The sequence below is a fragment of the Anomaloglossus baeobatrachus genome, chromosome 7 (genome assembly GCF_048569485.1).
Source record: "Anomaloglossus baeobatrachus isolate aAnoBae1 chromosome 7, aAnoBae1.hap1, whole genome shotgun sequence".
NCBI lineage: Eukaryota > Metazoa > Chordata > Amphibia > Anura > Aromobatidae > Anomaloglossus > Anomaloglossus baeobatrachus.
In genome coordinates this window covers 99279597-99307325 of record NC_134359.1, presented here as the reverse complement: position 1 = coordinate 99307325, position 27729 = coordinate 99279597, and the positions used below count along the sequence as shown (strand labels likewise).

Genomic DNA, 27729 nt, shown 5'->3' with positions numbered 1-27729 from the left:
GGCGTTACCCTTTCCAATAGATAGAAGATAATTCCCGATCCCGAAATTTGCAAGGAGTTTAGTTTACACATATTTTGACAAATTTTCCCATTTAAATTTGCAGGAAAATTGCCCACAAACTACTTCCTGTTTTCAATGGGAGACTCGCATGCAGTCGATGATTTTTTTGGTGTCACTTATGGAAGTGATTTTTGCAGATTAGCAATTTTGAATTGAGTTACTTTGTGTGCAGAAGCAAGTATCCGTTTGTAGAGATTATTTAGTACTTTCCATTTTTGGATTTTTTTTTAACAATCCTTTTGGATCCTGTACGTGCAGATGTTTTAATTGTAACCAGGATCCAAACAATTTTGTCTGCTCTTTTATTTCTACAACAAGAATATTGTAACATCACTTTTGTGGAATTTCCTTCAATAAAAACATTTTCAACCTGTCCATTATGTTGGCACATAGGATTAGGACTATTTCAAAGCAATTAATTTGCTACTATGAACACTAAAATGAATGCTTGTTATATGAGCGTCATTATCTCTACACGTTTTTTTTTCCAGATCTACAATAGCCTACCTTTTTGGTGAGAGTGAGCCGGTATCCACTTCCAAATTTCTCTTTGAGGAACCTTGGTGTGCCGCAGCACTTCAGACCTCCTCTCTCGAGGAAAGCAATGCGATCACTGAGAACTTCTGCCTCATCCAAGTGGTGAGTGGACAAAATGATTGTTTTATCTGAAATAGCATAGCAAGAATAGCAAAAAAGGTTTTTTATTTCCATGCAAGAAAAGCAGAACCAGAGCTAGGTATCACCGAAGAGGAAAACAACCAGTTCTGTGTCCTCTTCACCCTGTATCTAGATACCTTGGTATATGCAAGGTGATTTGTTGATGAACGCAAGGCACCCTGCATCCAACATACATAGCTTGTTAGCCTCCTACTAGTGATGAGCGAGCATGCTTGTCACTACTCGGTACTCGCACGAGTATCGCTGTACTCGGGCTGCTCGGCGGGGACCGAGTAATCTCGCGATACTCGTGCTGTACTCGTGGTCTTCATTTCTGCATGTTGGCGCTCTTTTGAGAGCCAGCCCTCATGCAGGGATTGGCTGGCAGACCACTGCAATGCCACAGCCCTGTTAGTTGTGGAATTGCAGTGATTGGCCGGCCTGCACAGCGTGACCGAGCCTTTATATCGGCCGGCGCGCTGTGCTCTGCTCACAGCTATCCAGACAGTGAGTGCAGGGAGAGTGTCGCTGATTCAGGGAAAGCTTTGCGGCCCTTTATAGTTAGTTCCGGAGCAGGGCTGCAAACAGTGTGACCAGAAGTCCTTCTCAGGACTATTCTAGTTGTATACAGGCAGGCAGGGTATAGCCAGGTCGGAGTACAGGAGCAGAGTCCTTCTCAGGACTATTGTTGCTATATACAGGCAGGGTATAGCCAGGTCGGAATACAGGCTAGTGACCAGAAGAGTCCTTGTCAGGACTATTGTAGCAGTATACAGGCAGGCAGGCAGGGTATATAGCCATTCCTAGTGGTGACCGTTTACCAGCCTTCATCATATCTGGGGCTGGTGTACACAGTGTAAAACAGTCCAGATAGTGTCAGACTTCTCAGTAATTGTCGCTCCTAAAAACCAGTTAGGTTCTTATTGCGTCCGTGCTTGCATTTAAAAACAGCACGTGTGTGGCAGTCGGTGGCAGGGTACAGGTGCGCGTTTTGCACAAACTATTATATAACGCACAAGTCTAGTGTATAATACACGTCAGTCAGCAGTGTCTGATAGTGTCAGACTTCTCAGTAATTGTCGCTCCTAAAAACCAGTTAGGTTCTTATTGCGTCCGTGCTTGCATTTAAAAACAGCACGTGTGTGGCAGTCGGTGGCAGCGTACAGGTGCGCGTTTTGCACAAACTATTATATAACGCACAAGTCTAGTGTATAATACACGTCAGTCAGCAGTGTCTGATAGTGTCAGACTTCTCAGTAATTGTCGCTCCTAAAAACCAGTTAGGTTCTTATTGCGTCCGTGCTTGCATTTAAAAACAGCACGTGTGTGGCAGTCGGTGGCAGGGTACAGGTGCGCGTTTTGCACAAACTATTATATAACGCACAAGTCTAGTGTATAATACACGTCAGTCAGCAGTGTCTGATAGTGTCAGACTTCTCAGTAATTGTCGCTCCTAAAAACCAGTTAGGTTCTTATTGCGTCCGTGCTTGCATTTAAAAACAGCACGTGTGTGGCAGTCGGTGGCAGCGTACAGGTGCGCGTTTTGCACAAACTATTATATAACGCACAAGTCTAGTGTATAACACACGTCAGTCAGCAGTGTCTGATAGTGTCAGACTTCTCAGTAATTATCGCTCCTAAAAACCAGTTAGGTTCTTATTGCGTCCGTGCTTGCATTTAAAAACAGCACGTGTGTGGCAGTCGGTGGCAGGGTACAGGTGCGCGTTTTGCACAAACTATTATATAACGCACAAGTCTAGTGTATAATACACGTCAGTCAGCAGTGTCTGATAGTGTCAGACTTCTCAGTAATTGTCGCTCCTAAAAACCAGTTAGGTTCTTATTGCGTCCGTGCTTGCATTTAAAAACAGCACGTGTGTGGCAGTCGGTGGCAGGGTACAGGTGCGCGTTTTGCACAAACTATTATATAACGCACAAGTCTAGTGTATAATACACGTCAGTCAGCAGTGTCTGATAGTGTCAGACTTCTCAGTAATTGTCGCTCCTAAAAACCAGTTAGGTTCTTATTGCGTCCGTGCTTGCATTTAAAAACAGCACGTGTGTGGCAGTCGGTGGCAGCGTACAGGTGCGCGTTTTGCACAAACTATTATATAACGCACAAGTCTAGTGTATAATACACGTCAGTCAGCAGTGTCTGATAGTGTCAGACTTCTCAGTAATTGTCGCTCCTAAAAACCAGTTAGGTTCTTATTGCGTCCGTGCTTGCATTTAAAAACAGCACGTGTGTGGCAGTCGGTGGCAGCGTACAGGTGCGCGTTTTGCACAAACTATTATATAACGCACAAGTCTAGTGTATAATACACGTCAGTCAGCAGTGTCTGATAGTGTCAGACTTCTCAGTAATTGTCGCTCCTAAAAACCAGTTAGGTTCTTATTGCGTCCGTGCTTGCATTTAAAAACAGCACGTGTGTGGCAGTCGGTGGCAGGGTACAGGTGCGCGTTTTGCACAAACTATTATATAACGCACAAGTCTAGTGTATAATACACGTCAGTCAGCAGTGTCTGATAGTGTCAGACTTCTCAGTAATTGTCGCTCCTAAAAACCAGTTAGGTTCTTATTGCGTCCGTGCTTGCATTTAAAAACAGCACGTGTGTGGCAGTCGGTGGCAGCGTACAGGTGCGCGTTTTGCACAAACTATTATATAACGCACAAGTCTAGTGTATAATACACGTCAGTCAGCAGTGTCTGATAGTGTCAGACTTCTCAGTAATTGTCGCTCCTAAAAACCAGTTAGGTTCTTATTGCGTCCGTGCTTGCATTTAAAAACAGCACGTGTGTGGCAGTCGGTGGCAGCGTACAGGTGCGCGTTTTGCACAAACTATTATATAACGCACAAGTCTAGTGTATAATACACGTCAGTCAGCAGTGTCTGATAGTGTCAGACTTCTCAGTAATTGTCGCTCCTAAAAACCAGTTAGGTTCTTATTGCGTCCGTGCTTGCATTTAAAAACAGCACGTGTGTGGCAGTCGGTGGCAGGGTACAGGTGCGCGTTTTGCACAAACTATTATATAACGCACAAGTCTAGTGTATAATACACGTCAGTCAGCAGTGTCTGATAGTGTCAGACTTCTCAGTAATTGTCGCTCCTAAAAACCAGTTAGGTTCTTATTGCGTCCGTGCTTGCATTTAAAAACAGCACGTGTGTGGCAGTCGGTGGCAGCGTACAGGTGCGCGTTTTGCACAAACTATTATATAACGCACAAGTCTAGTGTATAATACACGTCAGTCAGCAGTGTCTGATAGTGTCAGACTTCTCAGTAATTGTCGCTCCTAAAAACCAGTTAGGTTCTTATTGCGTCCGTGCTTGCATTTAAAAACAGCACGTGTGTGGCAGTCGGTGGCAGGGTACAGGTGCGCGTTTTGCACAAACTATTATATAACGCACAAGTCTAGTGTATAATACACGTCAGTCAGCAGTGTCTGATAGTGTCAGACTTCTCAGTAATTGTCGCTCCTAAAAACCAGTTAGGTTCTTATTGCGTCCGTGCTTGCATTTAAAAACAGCACGTGTGTGGCAGTCGGTGGCAGCGTACAGGTGCGCGTTTTGCACAAACTATTATATAACGCACAAGTCTAGTGTATAATACACGTCAGTCAGCAGTGTCTGATAGTGTCAGACTTCTCAGTAATTGTCGCTCCTAAAAACCAGTTAGGTTCTTATTGCGTCCGTGCTTGCATTTAAAAACAGCACGTGTGTGGCAGTCGGTGGCAGCGTACAGGTGCGCGTTTTGCACAAACTATTATATAACGCACAAGTCTAGTGTATAATACACGTCAGTCAGCAGTGTCTGATAGTGTCAGACTTCTCAGTAATTGTCGCTCCTAAAAACCAGTTAGGTTCTTATTGCGTCCGTGCTTGCATTTAAAAACAGCACGTGTGTGGCAGTCGGTGGCAGCGTACAGGTGCGCGTTTTGCACAAACTATTATATAACGCACAAGTCTAGTGTATAATACACGTCAGTCAGCAGTGTCTGATAGTGTCAGACTTCTCAGTAATTGTCGCTCCTAAAAACCAGTTAGGTTCTTATTGCGTCCGTGCTTGCATTTAAAAACAGCACGTGTGTGGCAGTCGGTGGCAGCGTACAGGTGCGCGTTTTGCACAAACTATTATATAACGCACAAGTCTAGTGTATAATACACGTCAGTCAGCAGTGTCTGATAGTGTCAGACTTCTCAGTAATTGTCGCTCCTAAAAACCAGTTAGGTTCTTATTGCGTCCGTGCTTGCATTTAAAAACAGCACGTGTGTGGCAGTCGGTGGCAGGGTACAGGTGCGCGTTTTGCACAAACTATTATATAACGCACAAGTCTAGTGTATAATACACGTCAGTCAGCAGTGTCTGATAGTGTCAGACTTCTCAGTAATTGTCGCTCCTAAAAACCAGTTAGGTTCTTATTGCGTCCGTGCTTGCATTTAAAAACAGCACGTGTGTGGCAGTCGGTGGCAGCGTACAGGTGCGCGTTTTGCACAAACTATTATATAACGCACAAGTCTAGTGTATAATACACGTCAGTCAGCAGTGTCTGATAGTGTCAGACTTCTCAGTAATTGTCGCTCCTAAAAACCAGTTAGGTTCTTATTGCGTCCGTGCTTGCATTTAAAAACAGCACGTGTGTGGCAGTCGGTGGCAGGGTACAGGTGCGCGTTTTGCACAAACTATTATATAACGCACAAGTCTAGTGTATAATACACGTCAGTCAGCAGTGTCTGATAGTGTCAGACTTCTCAGTAATTGTCGCTCCTAAAAACCAGTTAGGTTCTTATTGCGTCCGTGCTTGCATTTAAAAACAGCACGTGTGTGGCAGTCGGTGGCAGCGTCAGGCTCCATATTGTCCCTGGATAGAGACGTGCATGATGGCCTGTAAACATGAAGTGCCCATTGTAAGGAAGTGGGTCTATTGTAGTATAGCCCTTAGGCAGGGCAGCCAAAAATTGGGAGGCTCCATATTGTCCCTGGATAGAGACGTGCATGATGGCCTGTAAACATGAAGTGCCCATTGTAAGGAAGTGGGTCTATTGTAGTATAGCCCTTAGGCAGGGCAGCCAAAAATTGGGAGGCTCCACATTGTCCCTGGATAGAGATGTGCATGAGGGCCTCAAAACATTGTTCCCATTGCAAAGGAGCGGGTCTCCTGTCGTTGTAATGCCCATTCAGAAAGAATGGGCGAAAAAATTTACCACTGGGGGTATACCTGAAACAACGGCTTAACTATTGTAATGGTCACCATGATGGCGCATGAGGAGAAGGAGGAGCAGTCCAGCGATTAGCCAAAGTCCAGAAGTGTGTTACCATGGGTGAGTGGAGGTACATGGCAAATTCCCGTTACAAACTTTAAATTCCGCTGTAATTTGCTGTTGGTGTGTGTGGTGAAGTCTGGCCAAATCCAACCCTTGTTCATCTTGATCAGAGTCAGCCTGTCAGCATTTACAGTTGACAGGCGGGTGCGTTTATCTGTAATGATTCCACCTGCGGCACTAAAAACACGCTCTGACAAAACGCTAGCGGCAGGGCAGGCCAGGACTTCCAAGGCGTAGAGAGCCAATTCATGCCACGTGTCCAGCTTGGATACACATTAATTGTAAGGCACAGAGGAATGTCGGAGTACAGTTGTTTGATCTGCAAGGTACTCCTTGAGCATCTGGGCAAACTTAGGATTTCTTGTGGCACTACCCCTCACCTCAGGGGCTGTGGTATGTGAGGGGCTGAGAAAACTGTCCCACATCTTAAAGACTGTTCCCCTACTTCTGGCGGATTGGACTTGTGCCCCTCTCTGCTGTACGCCTTGGTTGTCCACTGATTCCTGACCTATGCCGCTAGCGTTTTGTGAGGGGAATGCTTTGCCTACTTCCGTGACTATGGCCTTCTGGAACTGCTGCATTTTGCCTGACCTCTCCGCCTCGGGAATAAGAGACATAAAGTTGTCCTTTTAGCGTGGGTCTAACAGTGTTACCAACCAGTAATGATTGTCGGCCAAGATGTTCTTAACCTCGCGTCACGAGACAGGCAGCTTACCATAAAGTCAGCCATGTGTGCCAGACTCTTAACAGCCATCACTTCAGTATCCTGACCAACACGATGACTGAACATGCTGTCCTCCTCCTCCTCCTCCTCCTCATCATCTACCCTGTCCTCTGGCCAGCCACGCTGAACCGAGGATATGACTGCATGTCATATCCTCAATTTGGCCAGAGAGTTGCTCCATGTCTTCATCCTCCTCCTCGTCATAGTCCTCCACTGCACGTTGTGATGAGACGAGGCTGGGCTGTGTGTTATCATCACCCACACCCACTACTGTTTCTTGCTCAAACTCATCGCGCTCCGCCTGCAATGCATCATGGTTGTTTTTTGAGCAGAGACCATTTTAGAAGGCAGAGAAGCGGTATGGTGACGCTAATAATGTCGTCATCGCCGCTCACCATCTTGGTGGAGTCCTCAAAGTTTTGGCGGATGGTGCATAGGTCGGACATCCCTCTCCACTCCTCAGGTGTTATGTGTGGAGTTTGACCCATTTCCCGACGGCTTAGGTGATGCAGGTACTCAACAACTGCCCTCTTCTGCTCACATATCCTGACCAACATGTGCAGAGTTGAATTCCAAAGCGTGGGGACATCACACACCAGTCTGTGTGCCGGAAGATGCAAACGGCGTCTTAAGCCGGCAAGGCCGGCTGAAGCAGTAGGTGACTTTCGAAAATGTGCAGACAGGCGGCGAACTTTTATCAGCAGATCAGACAGCTCTGAGTATGACTTTAAAAACCGCTGAACCACGAGGTTGAGCACATGGGCCACGCATGGAACATGTGTCAGCTGGCCTCGCCTCAAAGCCGCCACCAGGTTCCGGCCATTGTCACACACGACCTTTCCTGGCTTTAGGTTCAGAGTTGTGAGCCAGTGATCTGCCTGCTGTTTCAGAGCTGTCCACACCTCTTCTGCATTGTGGGGTTTGTCACCTATGCAGATTAGCTTCAGCACTGCCTGTTGCCGCTTCGCCGAGGCAGTGCTGCAGTGCTTCTGTGTCGCCCTGGACAAGCCAGGGGCCACAGAGCACAACACTTAAACACCCCACACTCCCTGCAGGCATATCATAGTCAAAACACAAAATCCTAGTTGCCTTCCCCAGGGGCTGTTGTCCACACCAGGGTGTGGAGCCAGGCGGTTGGTCTCCACCCACCGAGGAGGAGGGAAAACACAGGCAGTGAGAGTTAAGCTAAGGAAGTGGAAGGAGGAAAGTAGTAGAGAGGAGAAAAGTGACAGCAAAGAGCCTGAAGTTGGTCCGGGTGTGTGGACCGGACAGGACAGCAAGGTTGGCAGGATGTGGTGACCGTCTGCAGTTGAGGCCGATTGGAGTCTGCCGTAAGGACCGTGGACGGGTGGTGACCCGGCCGTACCGGACCGGTATACAAAGAGAAGCCAGCACCATTGGCAGAGGACTTTCGGATCCCGGCAAGGCTTGGTGTCGCCGTGAATTTGCCAAATCCGTTAGTGAAGGGAACCTCAGGGTTTCCAAACAGCCAAGTCCAGATAGAAGGCAACCGTACAACCGTGAAGGGGAGACACCGCCACCGCCAAGGGCAACTGTCTCCCAGGGCCAGCGCCTGTGGGCAAAAGGGGCTCCTCCGGCCCATATCCAGGTCGGGGAGCGGGTTACCGTTGGGAAACCATCACTACCAACACTTAACTTAGGTGCAGGGAGAGACAGTCATCACTAACCTGCAGGGAGGAACAACCGCAGCCGTCCGAGTGACCCGTCCATCCAGCCACTTGTTTTACCGTGAACTGTGTCATCATCATTGGGCTGAGTGAGTACCTCTATGCCGTGCGGCACAGCGCTGCCCCTGCGACCCTGCACCTCATCAGGCCCCGCAACCCGCCTGTCATCCATCTCTACCCCATCACCAGGCCCCGGGACAACCAACCCCCCTACCCACGGAGGGGAGAAATAACAACAAAGCTGCTCCCTGTCACAGGCTCCCGGGATCCCCGTCCAGAGCAGCGGTGGTGTCCACACAATCACCACAACCGTGGGTGGCGTCACGGACAATATCCCCAAAACCCAAACAACCCCTTTTCACTCACGGGCGATGAGCGCCGCTCGAGTCCCCGGGATCCGGCCATCGCTCGAGCCACCGAGCAGCAGCAGCCGTAGAGCAGCGGCAGCCGGACCCGAGCAGTGGGAGAGAGCAGCGTCCCCTCCTCCGCCCGCGACACTTCCAGCTTGGGACTGGTGTGGAGGGTAAAGTGGATGAGGATGCGCAGGAGGAGGAGGAGGCTGAGGAGCATGACATTCCGGAGCTGTAGAGTGTGTGTGAAACCCTGACTGAGGTAGGGCCTGCAAAACTTGGTGTGTGAAGGACGTGTTCCGTCCCTCGCTCAGACTGGGTCCCAGCTTGCACAATATTAACCCAGTGTGACGTCAACGAGATGTAGCGGCCTTGCCCACATGCACTTGTCCACGTGTCTGTGGTTAGGTGGACTTTGGCTGAAACAGCGTTGTTCAGGGCACGTGTGATGTTTTGTGACACGTTGTGGTTATGCAATGCGGGGACGGCACACCGGGAGAAATAGTGGCGGCTGTGGACCGAGTAACGTGGGACAGCTGCCACCATCATGTCGCGGAATGCTTCTGTCTCAACCAGCCTAAAAGGCAACATTTCCAGCGCAAGCAGTCGCGAAATGTTAGCATTTAGAACTGTGGCATGTGGGGTGTTGGCAGTGTATTTGCGCCTGCGTTCAAAGGTTTGCTGAATGGATAACTGAACGCTGCGCTGGGACAAGGACGTGCTTGATGATGGTGTTCTTTCTGCGTAGGCAACTGCAGGTGCAGGAGTGGAGGAGGCTTGTTCTCAGGCAGCATGGACAGGGGATTGGCTCGCATGCACAACCAGCGAAGACGTAGCAGTGACATCAGCAAGCACTGCTCCTCGACTCTGTTGTACTTCCCACAAAGTCGGGTGCTTGGCTGACATGTGCCTGATCATGCTGGTGGTGGTCAGGCTGCTAGTTTTGGTACCCCTGCTGATGCTGGCATGGCAGGTGTTGCAAATGGCCTTTTTAGAATCATCTGGAGCCAACTTAAAAAACTGCCAGTGTCAGAGTTCCGGGTTTTCCAGTTTTCTTTTGAAAGAGCTTGCCCTTTGTTAACATGGAGTTTTCTGTTCTGTTGCCCTACTTCCTGTCCATCTGTTTAAAAGCCGCCCCTAAAGCTTAGTCCAGTGCCTGAGTATACTGCTTCCTGTGTGCTCCTGCCCTGCTGCTTTTGGTTCCTGATTGTTATTCGGATCCTCTTGGAAAACAACCGACACCGACTCTGGACTTCATCTGGTATCATCTAGCTGTGCCCGGACTCCGTTTGCCGTCTTTGGTCGGCACTTCTGCCCGGTTCCTTCCGTTTAATACCACTCTGGACTCACATCACGTACGGACATTTTTGGACTTACCTATTGCCCTTTTGTGTCCCGGCTGCTGCGCATTTAGGGCTTCTGGGGTGATTGCCAGACAGTCCCTGTATAGGGGTTCGCTCTTGGTGGTCTCCCTGGGGGAGTCCGGTGCGCGGTCCCGGGAATTCCCTTTCGCTCCGTCCCTGGAAGGTATTTCCTGTATTTATGTTCTACTGTGTTTTTGTTCCGTTTATGTACATATTTGCTGGTTGCATATTATAAACGTCTTGCACCAAGAACTCGTCTCTGGTTGTCATTGCCCTAACGCAATCGAAATCCTCAATACATACAATAGTATTACAGCCAGACTCGGGAAGACCTAACATTTGTACAGGCACCTTGTGTCGTGTTGTTCCGGGGAACAGTTGCCTGACGTCTGCCTGGGGCCACCACTCTGCTTCTTACTGCCTGTTGGGATGCTACGCCTCCCTCCCCCTGTGCACTGCTGTCCTCGCTCTGCATATCCTCCTGCCAGGTTGGGTCAGTTACTGGATCATCCACCACGTCGTCTTCCTCTTCCGCACCCTGCTCCTCCTCCTGACTTCCTGACAATTGTGTCTCATCATCGTCCACCCCTTGTTGAGACACGTTGCCAACTTCGTGAGAACGTGGCTGCTCAAATATTTGGGCATCTGTACATACAATCTCGTCATGGCCCACTTCAACAGGAGCTGGCGAGAGGCCAGAATTTGTGAATGGAAACGTGAACGAACAGCTCTTCCGAGTGTACAAGTGTGGGATCAGTAATGTCCGTGGACGTGTACTCGGCCTGGTGGTAGGAAGGAGGATCAGGTTCTGAAATGTGCGGTGCAGTATCACGGCTACTGACACTTGATGGTGTGGAAGACAGAGTGTTTGTGGTGGTGCCAATCTGACTAGAAGCATTATCCGCTATCCAACTAACAACCTGTTGATACAGCGGTGTACTGCTGCGGTCCCCAAGAATTTGGGACAGGACGTGCGAGCGACTAGATGTGGCCCTTTGTTGTGGCGAAATTAGAGCTTGCACACAACCTCGGTCTCTGCCTGCACCACCATCACGTCCACTTCCTTGTTCGTTGACAACGCCCTTGCGCATTTTGCAATGCTGTGCTGATGTGTATTATTCACTAGACTTGTGCGTTATATCCAAGTTTTTGCAAAACTCACACAAATGCAGCGGAAAGCTGCCACCAACAGGCACACACGTGCGGTTTTTAAATGCAAGCACGGAGGCTCTAAGAACCTAACAGGTCTCTATCCAGGGACAACGTGGAGCCTCCCAATTTTTGGCTGCCCTGCCTAAGGGCTATACTACAATACACCCACTTCCTTCCAATGGGCACTTCAGGTTTACAGGCCCTCATGCACGTCTCTATCCAGGGACAACGTGGAGCCTCCCAATTTTTGGCTGCCCTGCCTAAGGGCTATACTACAATAGACCCACTTCCTTCCAATGGGCACTTCAGGTTTACAGGCCCTCATGCACGTCTCTATCCAGGGACAACGTGGAGCCTCCCAATTTTTGGCTGCCCTGCCTAAGGGCTATACTACAATAGACCCACTTCCTTCCAATGGGCACTTCAGGTTTACAGGCCCTCATGCACGTCTCTATCCAGGGACAACGTGGAGCCTCCCAATTTTTGGCTGCCCTGCCTAAGGGCTATACTACAATACACCCACTTCCTTCCAATGGGCACTTCAGGTTTACAGGCCCTCATGCACGTCTCTATCCAGGGACAACGTGGAGCCTCCCAATTTTTGGCTGCCCTGCCTAAGGGCTATACTACAATAGACCCACTTCCTTCCAATGGGCACTTCAGGTTTACAGGCCCTCATGCACGTCTCTATCCAGGGACAACGTGGAGCCTCCCAATTTTTGGCTGCCCTGCCTAAGGGCTATACTACAATAGACCCACTTCCTTCCAATGGGCACTTCAGGTTTACAGGCCCTCATGCACGTCTCTATCCAGGGACAACGTGGAGCCTCCCAATTTTTGGCTGCCCTGCCTAAGGGCTATACTACAATAGACCCACTTCCTTCCAATGGGCACTTCAGGTTTACAGGCCCTCATGCACGTCTCTATCCAGGGACAACGTGGAGCCTCCCAATTTTTGGCTGCCCTGCCTAAGGGCTATACTACAATACACCCACTTCCTTCCAATGGGCACTTCAGGTTTACAGGCCCTCATGCACGTCTCTATCCAGGGACAACGTGGAGCCTCCCAATTTTTGGCTGCCCTGCCTAAGGGCTATACTACAATAGACCCACTTCCTTCCAATGGGCACTTCAGGTTTACAGGCCCTCATGCACGTCTCTATCCAGGGACAACGTGGAGCCTCCCAATTTTTGGCTGCCCTGCCTAAGGGCTATACTACAATAGACCCACTTCCTTCCAATGGGCACTTCAGGTTTACAGGCCCTCATGCACGTCTCTATCCAGGGACAACGTGGAGCCTCCCAATTTTTGGCTGCCCTGCCTAAGGGCTATACTACAATAGACCCACTTCCTTCCAATGGGCACTTCAGGTTTACAGGCCCTCATGCACGTCTCTATCCAGGGACAACGTGGAGCCTCCCAATTTTTGGCTGCCCTGCCTAAGGGCTATACTACAATAGACCCACTTCCTTCCAATGGGCACTTCAGGTTTACAGGCCCTCATGCACGTCTCTATCCAGGGACAACGTGGAGCCTCCCAATTTTTGGCTGCCCTGCCTAAGGGCTATACTACAATAGACCCACTTCCTTCCAATGGGCACTTCAGGTTTACAGGCCCTCATGCACGTCTCTATCCAGGGACAACGTGGAGCCTCCCAATTTTTGGCTGCCCTGCCTAAGGGCTATACTACAATAGACCCACTTCCTTCCAATGGGCACTTCAGGTTTACAGGCCCTCATGCACGTCTCTATCCAGGGACAACGTGGAGCCTCCCAATTTTTGGCTGCCCTGCCTAAGGGCTATACTATAATACACCCACTTCCTTCCAATGGGCACTTCAGGTTTACAGGCCCTCATGCACGTCTCTATCCAGGGACAACGTGGAGCCTCCCAATTTTTGGCTGCCCTGCCTAAGGGCTATACTACAATAGACCCACTTCCTTCCAATGGGCACTTCAGGTTTACAGGCCCTCATGCACGTCTCTATCCAGGGACAACGTGGAGCCTCCCAATTTTTGGCTGCCCTGCCTAAGGGCTATACTACAATAGACCCACTTCCTTCCAATGGGCACTTCAGGTTTACAGGCCCTCATGCACGTCTCTATCCAGGGACAACGTGGAGCCTCCCAATTTTTGGCTGCCCTGCCTAAGGGCTATACTATAATACACCCACTTCCTTCCAATGGGCACTTCAGGTTTACAGGCCCTCATGCACGTCTCTATCCAGGGACAACGTGGAGCCTCCCAATTTTTGGCTGCCCTGCCTAAGGGCTATACTACAATAGACCCACTTCCTTCCAATGGGCACTTCAGGTTTACAGGCCCTCATGCACGTCTGTATGCAGGGGCATTGGTGAACCTCACAATTTTGGACTGCCCTGGCAAAGGAAAATACTACAAAGACTCACTTCCTCAAAATGGGCACATTAGACTCAAGAGGCCTTCATGTACGTCTCTTCTCAGGGACATCGGAGTGCCACACAATGTTTTCACGTAAAATCTTTCATGTATTAATCTCAAAAAGTAACATACACCAGCTCTATCTCACTATTGCGTATGTGCCCTTAACATTTCTGCCATGGAAAATCATTTTGGGGTCATTTTGGAAGGTTTTCTGGTGAGTCCGTAAAAATGGCGTGAAACGCGGACAAAATTGTTCACAGCTGTGACTTTTCAGTGATAAATGCTTCAAGGGGTCTTCCCCATGCTGTTGCCATGTCATTTGAGCACTCTTCTGAGACTTTTGTGCCATTTTTAGGGTTTCTCCATGCTGCCGGGGGGTCATTTCACAAAAATACTCGGGTCTCCCATAGGATAACATTGGGCTCGTTGCTCGGCCCGAGTACACGAGTATCTTGGGATGCTCGGCCCGAGCTTCGAGCACCCGAGCTTTTTTATTAACCCGATGTATACTGTAGCAAGGAGAGCAAGGAGCCAGCGCTAAGCAGTGCGCGCGGCTCCTTGCTCTCTGCACTGTGACATGTAGCTGCAGCACACATCGGGTTAATTAACCCGATGTGTACTGTACCTAGGAGAGCAAGGAGCCAGCGCTAAGCGCGGCTCCCTGCTCTCTGCACATGTAGCACAGCGACGTTATGATCGCTGCTTCTGCTGTGTTTGACAGCTAAGCAGCGATCATAACAGCGACTTACAAGGTCGCTGTTACGTCACCGAAAATGGTGACGTAACAGCGACGTCGTTGTCGCTGTCGCTTAGTGTGACACCAGCTATAGATGTTATGAAGGTCTTCTAGGGTCAGTATAGGGCCAGCTGACGCTGTGTGGACCCATATAGAGGAAGCCTTTTGCACCCCAAGCTGCAAGAATGGGTGAGATCAATCCTAACTCACTCTATAAAATTTGAATTGGTAAATTCCTCCTTGAGGATTACCGTGCACTATTTGTTTATTATATTGAGTTGTTTTTGATGATTTTTTAGATACTCATATTGGACCACTGTCCTTATTGGAGTGTTAACCATCATACTCAATTTTGATTTGTGTTTATTGTGTTTTTTTGATTGTTTGTTATGTCATAGGTTCTCTGGAGTTGTGAGGGTTGTATAACGACAGCAATCCAGAGAACTTTGGGTTAATATTTTAGTCTAAAAAATTTTAATAAAATAGATTAAAAGTTAAATTTTAGCCTCTGAATGCTAATTCCCCTGTGTGTGACACTAAGCAGCGACCTGGCCCTTGCTATGAAATCGCTGATTGTTACACACTGTTCTGGTTCATTTTTTGGTCGTCGGGCTCCCACAGGGCAGCACACATCGGCGTGTTTGATACCTTACCCAAGGACCTCGTTCACGACTCACGTAGGCCTGCATCTTCGTTGTTTTCCTCGCCCTCTCTGTTCCGATTGGTGATCGCTACTGCGTTCGGATTGGCCGCTTCCATCCTCTGTTCTGGCTTGTAGATCGCAGTACATTTCAGAGGGCTGAATTCACTTGTCCTGGACTGCGTGTAGCAGCAGATTGTAATACAGTCCATTCTGCATCGGGACTGTAGGATGGACAAGGATAGAGAAGGATGGAAGTGCTATTATGTTGCCTTCTCTAAAGGCAAGGCCGCCCAGTCACAACGCAGTTACGACCACCAATCGGAGCAGAGGGGGTGCAGAAAAGGCAATGTAGATGCACGCCTATGTTACTAATCAAGATTTGAATCGTGCTATGTGACAGGGTCCCAGCGACCGCCGTATCGTTGCTGCGTTGTTGGAAGATCTGACTATTTGACAGCTCACTAGCGACCCTGTAGCGACGTACCAGCGATCCTGACCAGGTCGTATCGTGGTCGGAATCGCTGGTACGTCGTTTAGTGAGACGGTACCCTTAGAAAAACTGCTTTTGAGATGTCAGAACAAGCTCACTGACCTAGTTTCATTTAACTCACTCTACAGACAGTTCAACATAGAAGCTATATTATGTAAATGGTGCAAAATTTGTAATCAAGCCCAATTGTGAAAATGATTTTTAGCCAAACAAACGTGCATTTAAGGAAAAAAGTATTGTTCCTAAAGGTGAACACCACGGTGCAACCACCTCTGTCCTCACCTACTGTACCCTCACCCATCCCCTGTAGACTGTGAGCCCTTGTGGGCAGGGTCCCCTCTCCTCATATACTAGTCTGTTTTTGTATTGTTCATGATTATTGTACTTGTTTTTTATGTATATCTTTTCACTTGTAAAGCACCATAGAATAAATGGAGCTATAATAATAATAATAATAATAATGATAATAATAATAATAACTCCATATTTATTCTATCCTGTCCAAGAGAAACAAATGATAGAGGGTAAGAAACTGAGCTTTGAAATGACTTTGAGTAGGATTTCTAAGAAAAAAGCAGAGTGAAATTGGGCAGGACTCTTAGGGGAAACAGTGAGAGTCCTGCCCCGCCCACACAGGCTTGATTGACAGCTCTTCTGTATCACTGTGTGTAAAGATTGAGAAATAAAACAGTCATTAACCTCTTTGCCAAATAGTATAAACCTATATATCACAGAGCTCAGTTTATCTCGCTCTATCATTCCCTGTGCTCAGATAAGACAGTAGAAATTAGATAATGGTTAGCTTTTTTTATACTCTGCATCTCACTGTTTGGGTTTGGTTCCACTTGCGATTTGTACGGAGGAGTGCCATCTGATACAACATTGGATTGCTCTCACACTAGAACAAAACCATGGGGGCAGTGTCCACCTGCGATTGATTTCTCATGGCATATCGACATGAGCAATGAATCGCAATATGCTGCATTTGGCAGTGAGTCTCATCTCACACACCCCCATAAAGTCTATGGGAGTGTGTGAAACATCGCACTGCTCTCGCATGTCATCCGAGTGCGGTGCAATATACACACAGACAGGCAGCGGAGGAGATGGAGAGAAAGTGCTCCCTCCCTCATCTCCACAGCTGTGATACAGTCGCAAGATCACATCACACTCGCATGACCCTCGGCTCACACTCGCAGCAGACGGTCATTAGCATATCGCACCCCATGCTCTCGCATTGGAAGCTATACACAAATGGAATCAAGGCCTTTGTGACAGAATTTTATTGTTTTCCTCTTATGGGAGACCTTTTAGGACTTACGTACAATTAAAATCATTGCACTCCTTCAACATAATCTTTAGTCCAATAGGTCTTCTCTTCACTATTGGTTCTTACCCTTTTTGTTTTTGGAAATGACTTCCCAGATACTCCGCCTTGAACAAGGATCAATCCCAGTGGTCGGTTCATCTAAAATGACCACTTTGGAGCCACCAATCAGTGCTATGCAGATAGACAGTTTCCTTCTCAACCCACCAGATAAGGTCTTTACTGGTTTGTGACGATGCCTGTATAATCCAGTGTCTTTTAACGTCCTAAAAACAAAGTAGCCAAAGAATGTCAAGACCGGAATGAGTATTACTCTGTGTGTCTTTATGGAACACTGTATGTACGAGGATTACATATTCTTCAAGGAGCATTTCATCTCTCTGCATATTTATATTTTATTAAAGAGTGGGAGCTGCTGGTTATAGCTGAAGGAGCGGAGTTTTAGTTCCAATAGAATTCAATGTCAACGGTGGTCACCAGTAAAAGAGCGACACCCAGTGGCCAAGTGTTTAATAACTTCCTAGCTGCAATTACTATTTCTTTGAATATTTTTGAAAATCCCAATTAGATTTAAATGTTTCTGAGGACAAAATAAAGAAATATCAAATGTAATAAATGATCTAACACATTTTATGTTACAAATGTCAAAACTGTCCATTCAGGGGTTTTATATATCTTTTTTGTGTTGTATGTGTCAACAGGGACGCCACAGGGTCTTCTTTTAATATGGCAAACAGGTATGTCAGATTTTGTATGTGTCGTGACGCCACTCACGGCTTGCGGTCAGGGATATGGATGACCGCCACTGCAGATTTTATGAGCGTCTGGGGCTGATAGGGTCTGCAGTCAGATGGTATGGTCTCCCGTGAGTGAGGCAGGCCCCAGGGGCTCAGGTGTGTAGAATAACGGGTCCCAGAATAACTCAGGCAGAGTCCAAAAGTCATTTAACTGATTTTTACTCACACAGATGTTATGGTGAGCTGACCCGGGCGTTGCTGTGATGAACCAGGTAGGACCAGGAGCTCCTTCAGGCCAGTCTGAGGGTAACAGGTTAGCTCGCCTTCCTAGCACTTCTGTGTTCGGATAACCCCCTGACCTTTTCTCCCCTTTTGGATCGTTTGCCGGCAGCGTGGACCAGGTGAGATGGCTTCTGGGTATGTCTCCTTATGGGTCCCTGCGTTGCTGCTGATGCTCGGACTCTGTCAGGTTGGTGAGGTACTTGTAGTTCCCCTCACCGGCAGGTTTAGCAGATAGTTACACTAGAGTCTGCTTTAGGGACCTGTACCCCGTACGTACCTAGTCACCAGGAGCACCTCTTCTTCTGACTCCTCGGTGACCGTTCTTCCCCGCCAACTGTCACTACACTGCGCAGGGTCTGACTAAAGGCAGCGCGCGAGTTCGCCTCACGACTGTCACACTCCACTACCAGACTGGCTCTCCTCTCTTCCTTACAACCTCTGCACTTTAGCTCCCAGCCCCTCCACTCCACCTCTTGATGAGATATGAAAGCTAGCCCCCCTCTGGAGACTACCCAAGGGTCCCCTCTAAAGGTGTGGGAGACCTGGTTACTATGTGTCTGTGCGTACACACCTCATTCTGGCCTTTAGTATTACCTGGAAGTACTGTCCCAGCATGGGTGCAGTACTCAGTGGTGCCTGACCGGGTCAGGGGCGCCACATATGCATCCTCTGTCCTATTTATCTGAGCTCCCTCCACACTCGGTTAATATTGGTAATATTAATCAGTTGACAGCTGTCACTAACAGCCATTGCCAGAGCTGATACCAGATCATGGCTGTTAACCATTTAGATGCTGCTGTCAATATCTGACAAAGACATTTAAATGACATCACAGCCAGTATGAACCAGCATGATCACTAGGTGCCAATGGGTTACTATGACAGGCAAGGGCATGCAGAAGGGTTTTGTTACTGCTATCTTTGTGCTCCTCTGAAGCATAGATATATGATGAGCTTCAAAGGACATCGCAATTTTCACCATGTACTGCAATACTGTGATATTTCAGTATATAGTATAAGCGATTGGATGATCACAAGTTTAAATTGCTTAAAAGGACTAAATAATAAAGAGACAAGTGAAAAAATATTTTGAAGTATAACACATTTTTGAGTCATCTCCCTTTCTTCTATTAAAAATGAGAGAATTAAAAGAAAAAAAAAACATTTGGTAGTGCCACAATCCAAAAGAGAGAGGTCTATAACATTAATTAACCCAATTGGTTAAACGCCATAAAGAGGAAAAAAATTAAAAATGCCAGAATTGTGGTTTTTAGGTTCAACACCTTTCTACAAAATACAATAAAAAACGATCCAAACATCTTGTATTTAAAAAAAATATTAACAATAAAATCATTAGTTCGGCACGTATAAAGAAAGCTCTATTGATGGAAAGTAAAACTGTTATAGGTCTGAAGAAAATTGCGCCACAAACAAACTTTTTCATTTTTTACAAACTTCCCCCCACAATTTTCACCACTTAAATAGATTGATTAGCTTCAAATCTGTGCTTACAAGCTCTACAGAAAAGAGCTTGTAAGCTCTTCAATTCTTGCCTAAAAGACTGTCTGCCACTGGGGCAATGAGCAGTAAACTATACAAATCCCTCCATTCTTGAAAAGATTTTTAATAAGAGGTAAATTGCAAATTTGCTTGTTTTTACACACAGTTTGTAATTTTACCCGTTTCAGAAGATGAGACAACCCCTCTATAGAAAATCTATCATCATGACTAGTTAATGTTAGAGTAATACAACTGTAACACTGAAAATCTTCTCCATTGACATGTAATATTTTCTATATGATCATCCAATCATATGGTGATGTCACGTCAACTTCTGGAATTGGAAGTTGACCCGGCATCACCAATGCAGGACCCAGTCTCTGTCAGTGACTGGGCTGTAAGCTGAGTTTCATTGCATGTCACAACCCATCATTTCATGCATTCTCTCCTTCACCAGAGAGCGCCACAAGCAGGAGCAATGCTGGGCTGTGATGTGCCTCTGCCCACAGCCCACTCACTCACATAGACTGGGTCCCACCTCGGTGATGCCGGGTCAACTTCCAATTCCGAAACTTGACGTGACATCACTGGACATCAGAGGTCACTGCAGCCTGGGTCACATGATGGGACTGAGTGGACAGAAATATCACCGGACATCAGAAGTCACTGCAGCCGGGGGTCACGTAATGGGGATGAGCGGACAGCGATAGCGCCGGTCACAGGAAGAATGGATAACAGAAGGTATTTAGAAGAAACCTCCTGTCACAACTTTACACTGCTGTGGCCACTATGCTATTTAGTGGACGACCCTTTTTTTTTAGCCCTGATTTATTATTTCCTCCCTTTTTATAGACAATTGTTTATAAGCTTCTGTGTATGTGATTTTAATTGTTGAAGATGTCATTATAGAGAGTTATTGCTGAGTACATAACTATTCAGCTTATCTGAATATAACAATGACAAGAAAAAGCAAATCCAAGTAACATACTACATTTTCCAATTACACTTGTCTAAATGAGTCAATGAATGAATTCATAATATCATTTGTTTTGCAGTAATCTGTTTCTTGAAAGAGTCTTACACGCCGTCAGCTGCAAGGAAATACGTCTACCCGTCTACCCTAGGACGATAATGCAATGCCCAAACTCTGAATATTCACAACTGTTTAAGAACACATTCAGCTCTGCTACATCCGGACAACAAATACATATAGCTAAATATCATGCAACCATATCTCAAGCAGTCTGCCTGGTAAAAATATTCAGCTATGGTAAGAATACATTACATTCAGACCATTCCAAGAGCACTGGGACGAAGCCCTTAATGGGAATTTGCATTTATATTGTGTTTTATGTGTATACAGCATCCCAAAGTGCTCCACAACATTTTGCAATCAATGTAGGATCATCCGGTAGAAAAAAAATGCAATGAGGCATCTTTTTGCCATCTTCTATCATTTTTCTGGACCATTGATCAGAAAGTTCTGAGCTGCAGATATTTAACTGTGATAAATCAGTACCTCTGTCTGCAACTTCCACATGAGACTGAAAGGAGGAAAACAGCTAAAATGCTTCCAGATACTTATCGAAGGAGAAATCATCTCCAGGACATGCAATTACGTAGTCTCTAAATGTGTTTATCAATTATTGTATAATTTACAATGTGATATTATTAGTTGTCAGGTACAAATCTGCAATGTTATAAGATGAAAGAGATGGAGAGACTAAATGGGCGCAGAGAGGGTCTCACCCGGGTAGATGTAGGGTGGAAGATTAGTGAAGGACGCTGAAATGGGGTTGATGTGATTAGCCACTGTAGGAGCACAAGGTATGAGGTTTCCGGCTGCTGCAGTCCCCGTGGTAGACGATCAATTGGGATTGTGAAGAGAAGGGGTTAACACACCGCGCTGCCGTATAGGAAAAGACTTCAAAGTTCAATAAAACATAGAGAGATTTCTTTCGACATGTTTCACAGCTCAAGCTCCTTCCTCAGGAAAAGAAAATTGAGGAAGAAGCTTGAGCTCCGAAACGCATCAAAATTAATCACTCTATGTTTTATTTAACTTTGAAGTCTTTTCCTATACGGCAGCGCGGTGCGTTAACCCCTTTTCTTCACAATCCTAATTAATTGTAATAGAATGTAATGTAATAAAGCATGCTATATAAAAAAAGATGTAAAAATGAAAAAAAAAGGATTCTTGGTAGAAATGACTTTTTATGCTATTGTAGGTATCAAGTATCTCAGTCATTAGAAAATTTGTTAAAATTAAATTTGGACAGGAAATTAGATATGCATCCAATATATTCAGTGCCTTAACCTCTTCTTCACCACATTCGTTTTTTCCCCCCTTCTTCCAAGAGATATAACTTTTTTATTATTCTGTCAATATTGCCGTATGAGGGCTTGTTTTTTGTGGAACAAGTTGTATTTATGAATGAAACCATTCATTTTACCATATTGTGTACTAGATAATGGGAAAAAATTCCAAGTGTTGTGAAATTGCAAAAGAAATAGTGCAATTTTTTATTTTTTTTTTAATTTACCATGTTCACTATATGGTAAAACTGATCAGGTAATATGATTCTGTAGGTCGGTACGAGTTTGTAGATGGCTGACATGTATAGTTGTTTTTTTTCTTGTTTAACTGGTGAAAAAATGGTGCTCTTGTCGCCTTATTCCAAGAACCTTAACATTCTCATTTTTGTGGATCTGAGGCTGTGGCAGCTTATTTTTTGCACCTTGAACTGACATTTTTCGAAATACCATTTTTGGGTAGAAGCAATGTTTTGATCGCCTCTTATTGCATTTTACTCTAATGTTGCAGCAGCTAAAAAAACGTAGTTCTGGCTCTTTGAATTTTTTTTTCATTACACTGTTTAGCAATCAGAATAATTTATTTTAGATTTTGGTAGATCGAACATTTCTGAAAACGGAGATATGAAATATGTGTATTTTTTATTGTTTTTTTTTCATTGAGGCAAAAGGAGGTGATTTTGAACTTACCGGTATTTTTTTATATATATTTTTAAATTATTTTTTTTAAAAAAACAAACAAAACTTTTTATTGTTTTTACTTGTCCCCTTAGGGGACTTGAAGCTGTGATACTCTGATCACTTGTGTTGTTCAGAGTGATGCTTCAGCATCAGCACCGCTTTGTACAGCAGTAATGACGTTCTCCTGTGAATGCCGGTGTCATCGGATGACCCCTGGCTGTCATTACAACGTATCAGCGACCCCCGATCACGTCGCTGCACACAGCACTGTAGGGGGGCTGCACACAGCAGTGTAGGAGGGGGCTGCACACAGCATCATTCCCCACTTCCACCGATGGGAGTGGGGAATGATGTGCTGCCTGCCGGCGCACGTTGAATCCCGCTGTCAGAGATTCCCAAAGAGATTTAAGTAGTTAACAGCGGTGGGCGGATCTCTGATCTACCCGCTGCTATTAGAGGAACATGTCGGCTGATCAAATTAGCCAACATATGCAAGGAAAGGTGTGTGTTCAGAGTGTGCGACCTCATCAAATCGAGGGACACAACCTTGGATGTAGTGCTATGTCATAGGTTGTGAAGGGGTTCAGATCCTTTTACACTGTATGTTGCACAGTGTTAATTTACTGCCAACTGGAAAAATGTTTGCCTGTTAGCGATTGCTTAATGGCGTGTTTGCACAGGCCCACCCTGCTATAGATTTGCACTGAACGATCAGTAATAAAAAAGTACTAGATTGTTTAGTGCACGTAGGCTGCCATTAATCAACGTTCTCAGCATGGAAATGTCCTGTGTAAACAGGATCTGTACAGACAAGAACATTGACGCACAAAAGATCATTTCACCCAATGAATGGGCATTTTCACAGCCTGTTTAGACTGCATGATTAATGTAAAACAAGTGTTCTCGTGCAGTGTAAATGGACCTTTACTCTGACGTCTATCCAGATCCCTGGGCATAAAAACAAACTTTGGTTAAGAGAATAAAAACAAAAATGATACGTCTCTCCAGCCCTTACATGTCCAGCCACGCACCCTCTCTGCTCCTGTCCAGTCTCCTAGGTGTCTTCTATCATATTCCAACATTTTTGGCCCCTCTACATCACCCCAGAATATAATAATAATAATAATAATCGTGCAGTGTCCTGAAGTCGTGATGTCACGTGTCCTAGTCATGATGTTGGAGAGACGCCTTTGGCAACATTTGGAGTCCGCACGAAGGGGCCGAAGATGCCTCAATGCGGCAGGAGAAGACACCATAAAGAGAGCCTTTTGTTTATAAAAGAGTGGGCTGCCTCACACCCCTTGGTGATTTTTGAAAATATCACCTATTAACAAAAGTGACCAGAAGTAGCCCTAATGTCATCTAAAACCCCCAAACTTTCGGGATGTGGCATACAGAGTGGGATCCTGCAACCGTCCATGGCCGCTCTCACAGTGAAAAAGTCAAATCTTGTGAGATCATGCTCTTATAACCCAGCTTTCCAGTGTAGATTACTAAGCTGTTATTGAGCGGTAACATCAATGGTGCGGTGACAGCGAAAACGCTGTACAAACTCCGCTCCTGCGTTCACTGTCACTGTGTAGAGAAGGCAGACCATCTGTGAGAGCTCCCACGCCTCTCGGCTTGCCTGTCCCCGGAGCCGCTCCTGCACAATGCTCTCTGTGGTTATGGTACCATTCTAATTGCACATTGTGTTGTGTAGACTCTGCGCCTGCACTCCTCTCATTGTGTCTGCTCGGAGGCAGAGAGTCCACACTGTGCTCCCCCCCACTCAAATCTGGCAGGTCCATACATTAGGCAAGGTGTATGGATTTAACCAGTTACAGCACAGTTCAATATCTGTTTTCTGCAAGAAAGCAGCTAAAGAGGGTAATTATCACTATTACAGTATTTTTCCAAATTACATGTTCAGTAGAGTTGAGTGGATCAGACGAAATTCAAATTCCTGCCAATTTGGCAGGAAATTGAATTCACAAAGAAGTTATTTTCCGCAAATGTAATGTCCCTTATTATGGTTTAGGATCTCTCCAGACACCAGAGGATTAAAAACGTAAGCTGGAAAAAATAAAGAAATCCTTATACTCACCTTCTTGCTCACCTCTCTGGCCATCACCTACCCGTTCCTCGACACATCTTCTGATTACCGCTGCTCGCACTGAAATCCCAGCACGGTTCTGCGCAAGCATGCGGAAGGTTACAAATTACAAAGTGTGCCATGACCTTACGCGTTCATGCCCAGAATCATCCTGAGCCTCATCAGAGCCGGAAGTCCTGGACTAGCATCTGAGGCCCAGGGAATTGAGCTCGGTCATCAGAAGATACGGTGAGCATTGGAAAGATAAGAGAAGATCAGAGAGGCAAGTGAGGTGAGTATAAGGATTTTATCTATTCTTTAACCTTTTGATGGCCAATTAATCAGTAGCCGTCATTTTTCTGAGTCTCTGTGGAAATGAATTACAAAAAATCTGCATTTTGGTGAATGCAGATTTTTGTCACATATAAGTAGAAGTCAATTTCAATCAAATTTATTAGATCTCCTTTATTGTTCTTTAAAAGGAATATGTTAACAGGTTTTTGCAACTCCATCTGACATGACATGCTATAAATGAAAGCTAAATCTTGTACCCCATTATACTGGAAACAAGATCTTTCCCCACCTCTTATATCACTTTGGATTATGACAATGAATAAAGTCAAGTCATTCATATAGAAGATCTCTCCCCTTTTCTTCTTATTACAATGTCCGCTATTATCAGACCTGGTATCATTATTAGTTGGAATTTCAGGTCTATCCAGAATATTTTGATGCCTTAGATCAGCTATTCTGAAATCACTGATTTACTCTAATAACAGGCTGCTCTTCCCTCATGTAGCCTTCGTCCCCTTTTTTTCTCCTCTGTTTAGTCTGCTTTTGCGCTTTTTCTTCTCTGTCTCCTTTTCTTCTTGCTATCTCAGTATTAACATCAATGGGAAACCCTCGTATGGGTTCAGCAAGGCATTCTCACCATACTTGTTGCCTATTCTTTATGTTGTGTTGTAATGTACTTTGAATATGTTCTCGTTTTTGTTGTGAACAACTTTATTCTGAATGCGTGTGACATTACTGGGGGCTTCGCCTCGAACTTTCCTTCTTTGAGAATAAAAAACTAAAAAATAAACACAGCAGCGATTAGAGCACCCTAGAGGCAGCTCACACGATACTTGTGTTGAAGGGGGTTAAAGAAGGTTTTTTTACACACTGTCATCTCAGTTTGCTGGTCCCCTGAGCCTATCTGCTGCTGGAGGCATCTATGATCACGTACCACCACCGGTGGAGCAGTAATGTGACAGCTATGCTACACCAATGCTTCTCAAGGGTCTTACTCCAACTCCAACTATAAAAAAAATCAGCAAAATACCTACAAAACTATGATTATATATTGTAATACCTATTCTAAGCATATTGACTGGGTACACATACTGAAAATTAAGATCCTCGGCTATAGTGCACTTGTTACGCATCCCTTGTATAGATGAGTGAACCTTTGGCAGTTCAGTTCAGCAGCTACAGTCGAACCTTAATAAAGTTCAGTTTGTGACCCCCAACATGATCCAAACCTCAATGGAAGTCAGTAATTGGGCAGTTTGTGTCTCTGGCCACATGCAGCCGACCATAAGCAGAACACTTCCGGGGCAGGGTGGGCGAGGTTGTTTAATTTTTTTTTGTTTGGTGCCCACTACATCAGATCGCGCTGTTGTTACCCCCAGTGTAAGCCATTCAAACACTGCATGCGGCTCGCACAGAGCTGAGCATCACTCATACCCAAGTGCAGCACTGCTCGCTTCAGTGGCTTGCACTCGTAACTTACTCGAACTTCGAACCCAAACTTTGTTTTTTTTTGGTAGTCGTTCTCCGTACCTGAAATCTCGCTCATCTCTAGTCCCTTGTTTTCACGAAATTCCCAGTGTTGAGAATTCTTACAAAAAATACCAATTAGCATTTTGATTTATATTACTTTTTTTTTGCATTGTTTTCCCCAACTGATTTATGGCCCTAATTTTCCTTAGTTTATTAACCTTTCCTTTAGAAGAGATGTAATTTAATGTTCTGTCAAACATCAGAATACTAATAACTCTTCGATTTAATACATTCTCGAGCCGCTATTCATTTTTAGTTTTCATACATTGTAATTCTTTACCATAAGAAGATACAAGCCTATTGCATATCAGCTATATAAATTGTTTTTTGTATTTTTCTGGCTTTACTAGAACAAACTAATATAAATGTTAACCATTTTTTTCCTTTGAGGGAAATTTATAATTTATACAAGCTGTATAGACAATGGTGACTGTGTATCCAGAATGTACCTCTTTACTTCCTCGTGTAGCTGCCTCTTGCTCCATTGTGGGGCTTTGGTTGATCCATACAGCAATAAATGCTCCTTCGTGGTGAGATAGTCAAATAGGACATCGTATTGCATGCAGACTCCCATATTCTTTCTGGCCTGTTCAAGATGTGTCCTTATATCATTGCCATAGACATATATGGTTCCGGAGGAGGCACTGAAGAGTCCAGTCAACATGGAACTAAAAAAAGAAAAAATAGACAATAGTAAATTATTCTAAAGGAATTGATATTCTTGATATCTTTTGTATGTCCTTACTATACAACAACTATATGGCCAGCTTATTTCTAATTATTATTATTATAGATCATCGAACCTTCGGTTTGTGACCCTGATTTGTTCCGAACCTCAATGGCAGTCAATAATTGGGCAGTTTATGTCTCCACCCACATGCAGTCAGCCGTAAGCAAATCACTTCCGGGGGAGGGTGGTCAGTGTTTACAATTTTTTTTTTTTGTGTGTGCACACTACATGAGAGAACGCTGATTTTACCCCAAGTATAAGCCATTCAAACACTGCACGCGGCTCGCACAGGACTGAGCGTCACTCCTACCGGAGCACAGCGCTGCTGACTTGAGTGGTTTGCACTCATAACTCACTCGAACTTCGAACTTTATTTTTTTAGTAGTCGGTTTCTAAACCCAAACTCCAAACATTGAACCTCACTCATCTCTACTTTTTTCTTAATTAGAGCAAAAGTTTAGCCTAATACTATTCTTCCTAGGTTAAGTTGTGGCTTAGGCACTCAGAGAGGTGAATCTGCTTAACAGAGCTCGGCTTGTTGCTGGCAGGGGGGCTCACACACTTTACTTAGAGTATACACCAAGGTGACTTAAGTAGCAGATCATCTATCAGCGGTCCTTCTGCTAATGGAACGGTGATGTTTCTTCTTCCTGTGTCAGCACAGACAAGGA

At 45.5% G+C, this 27729-nt stretch overlaps 1 protein-coding gene across 1 annotated transcript in view; it reads right to left on the bottom strand.

Annotated features, from left to right (window-relative positions):
* The window catches only part of ABCA12 (ATP binding cassette subfamily A member 12), a 158325-nt gene that overhangs the window by 112084 nt on the left and 18512 nt on the right, over positions 1-27729 (bottom strand). The window contains exons 10-12 of the mRNA XM_075319698.1: positions 26778-26996; positions 16988-17184; positions 568-725 (exon numbers count right to left, since the gene is read on the bottom strand). Coding sequence (XP_075175813.1) covers positions 568-725; positions 16988-17184; positions 26778-26996 — 574 coding nt within the window. The remainder of the gene's footprint in view (positions 1-567; positions 726-16987; positions 17185-26777; positions 26997-27729) is intronic.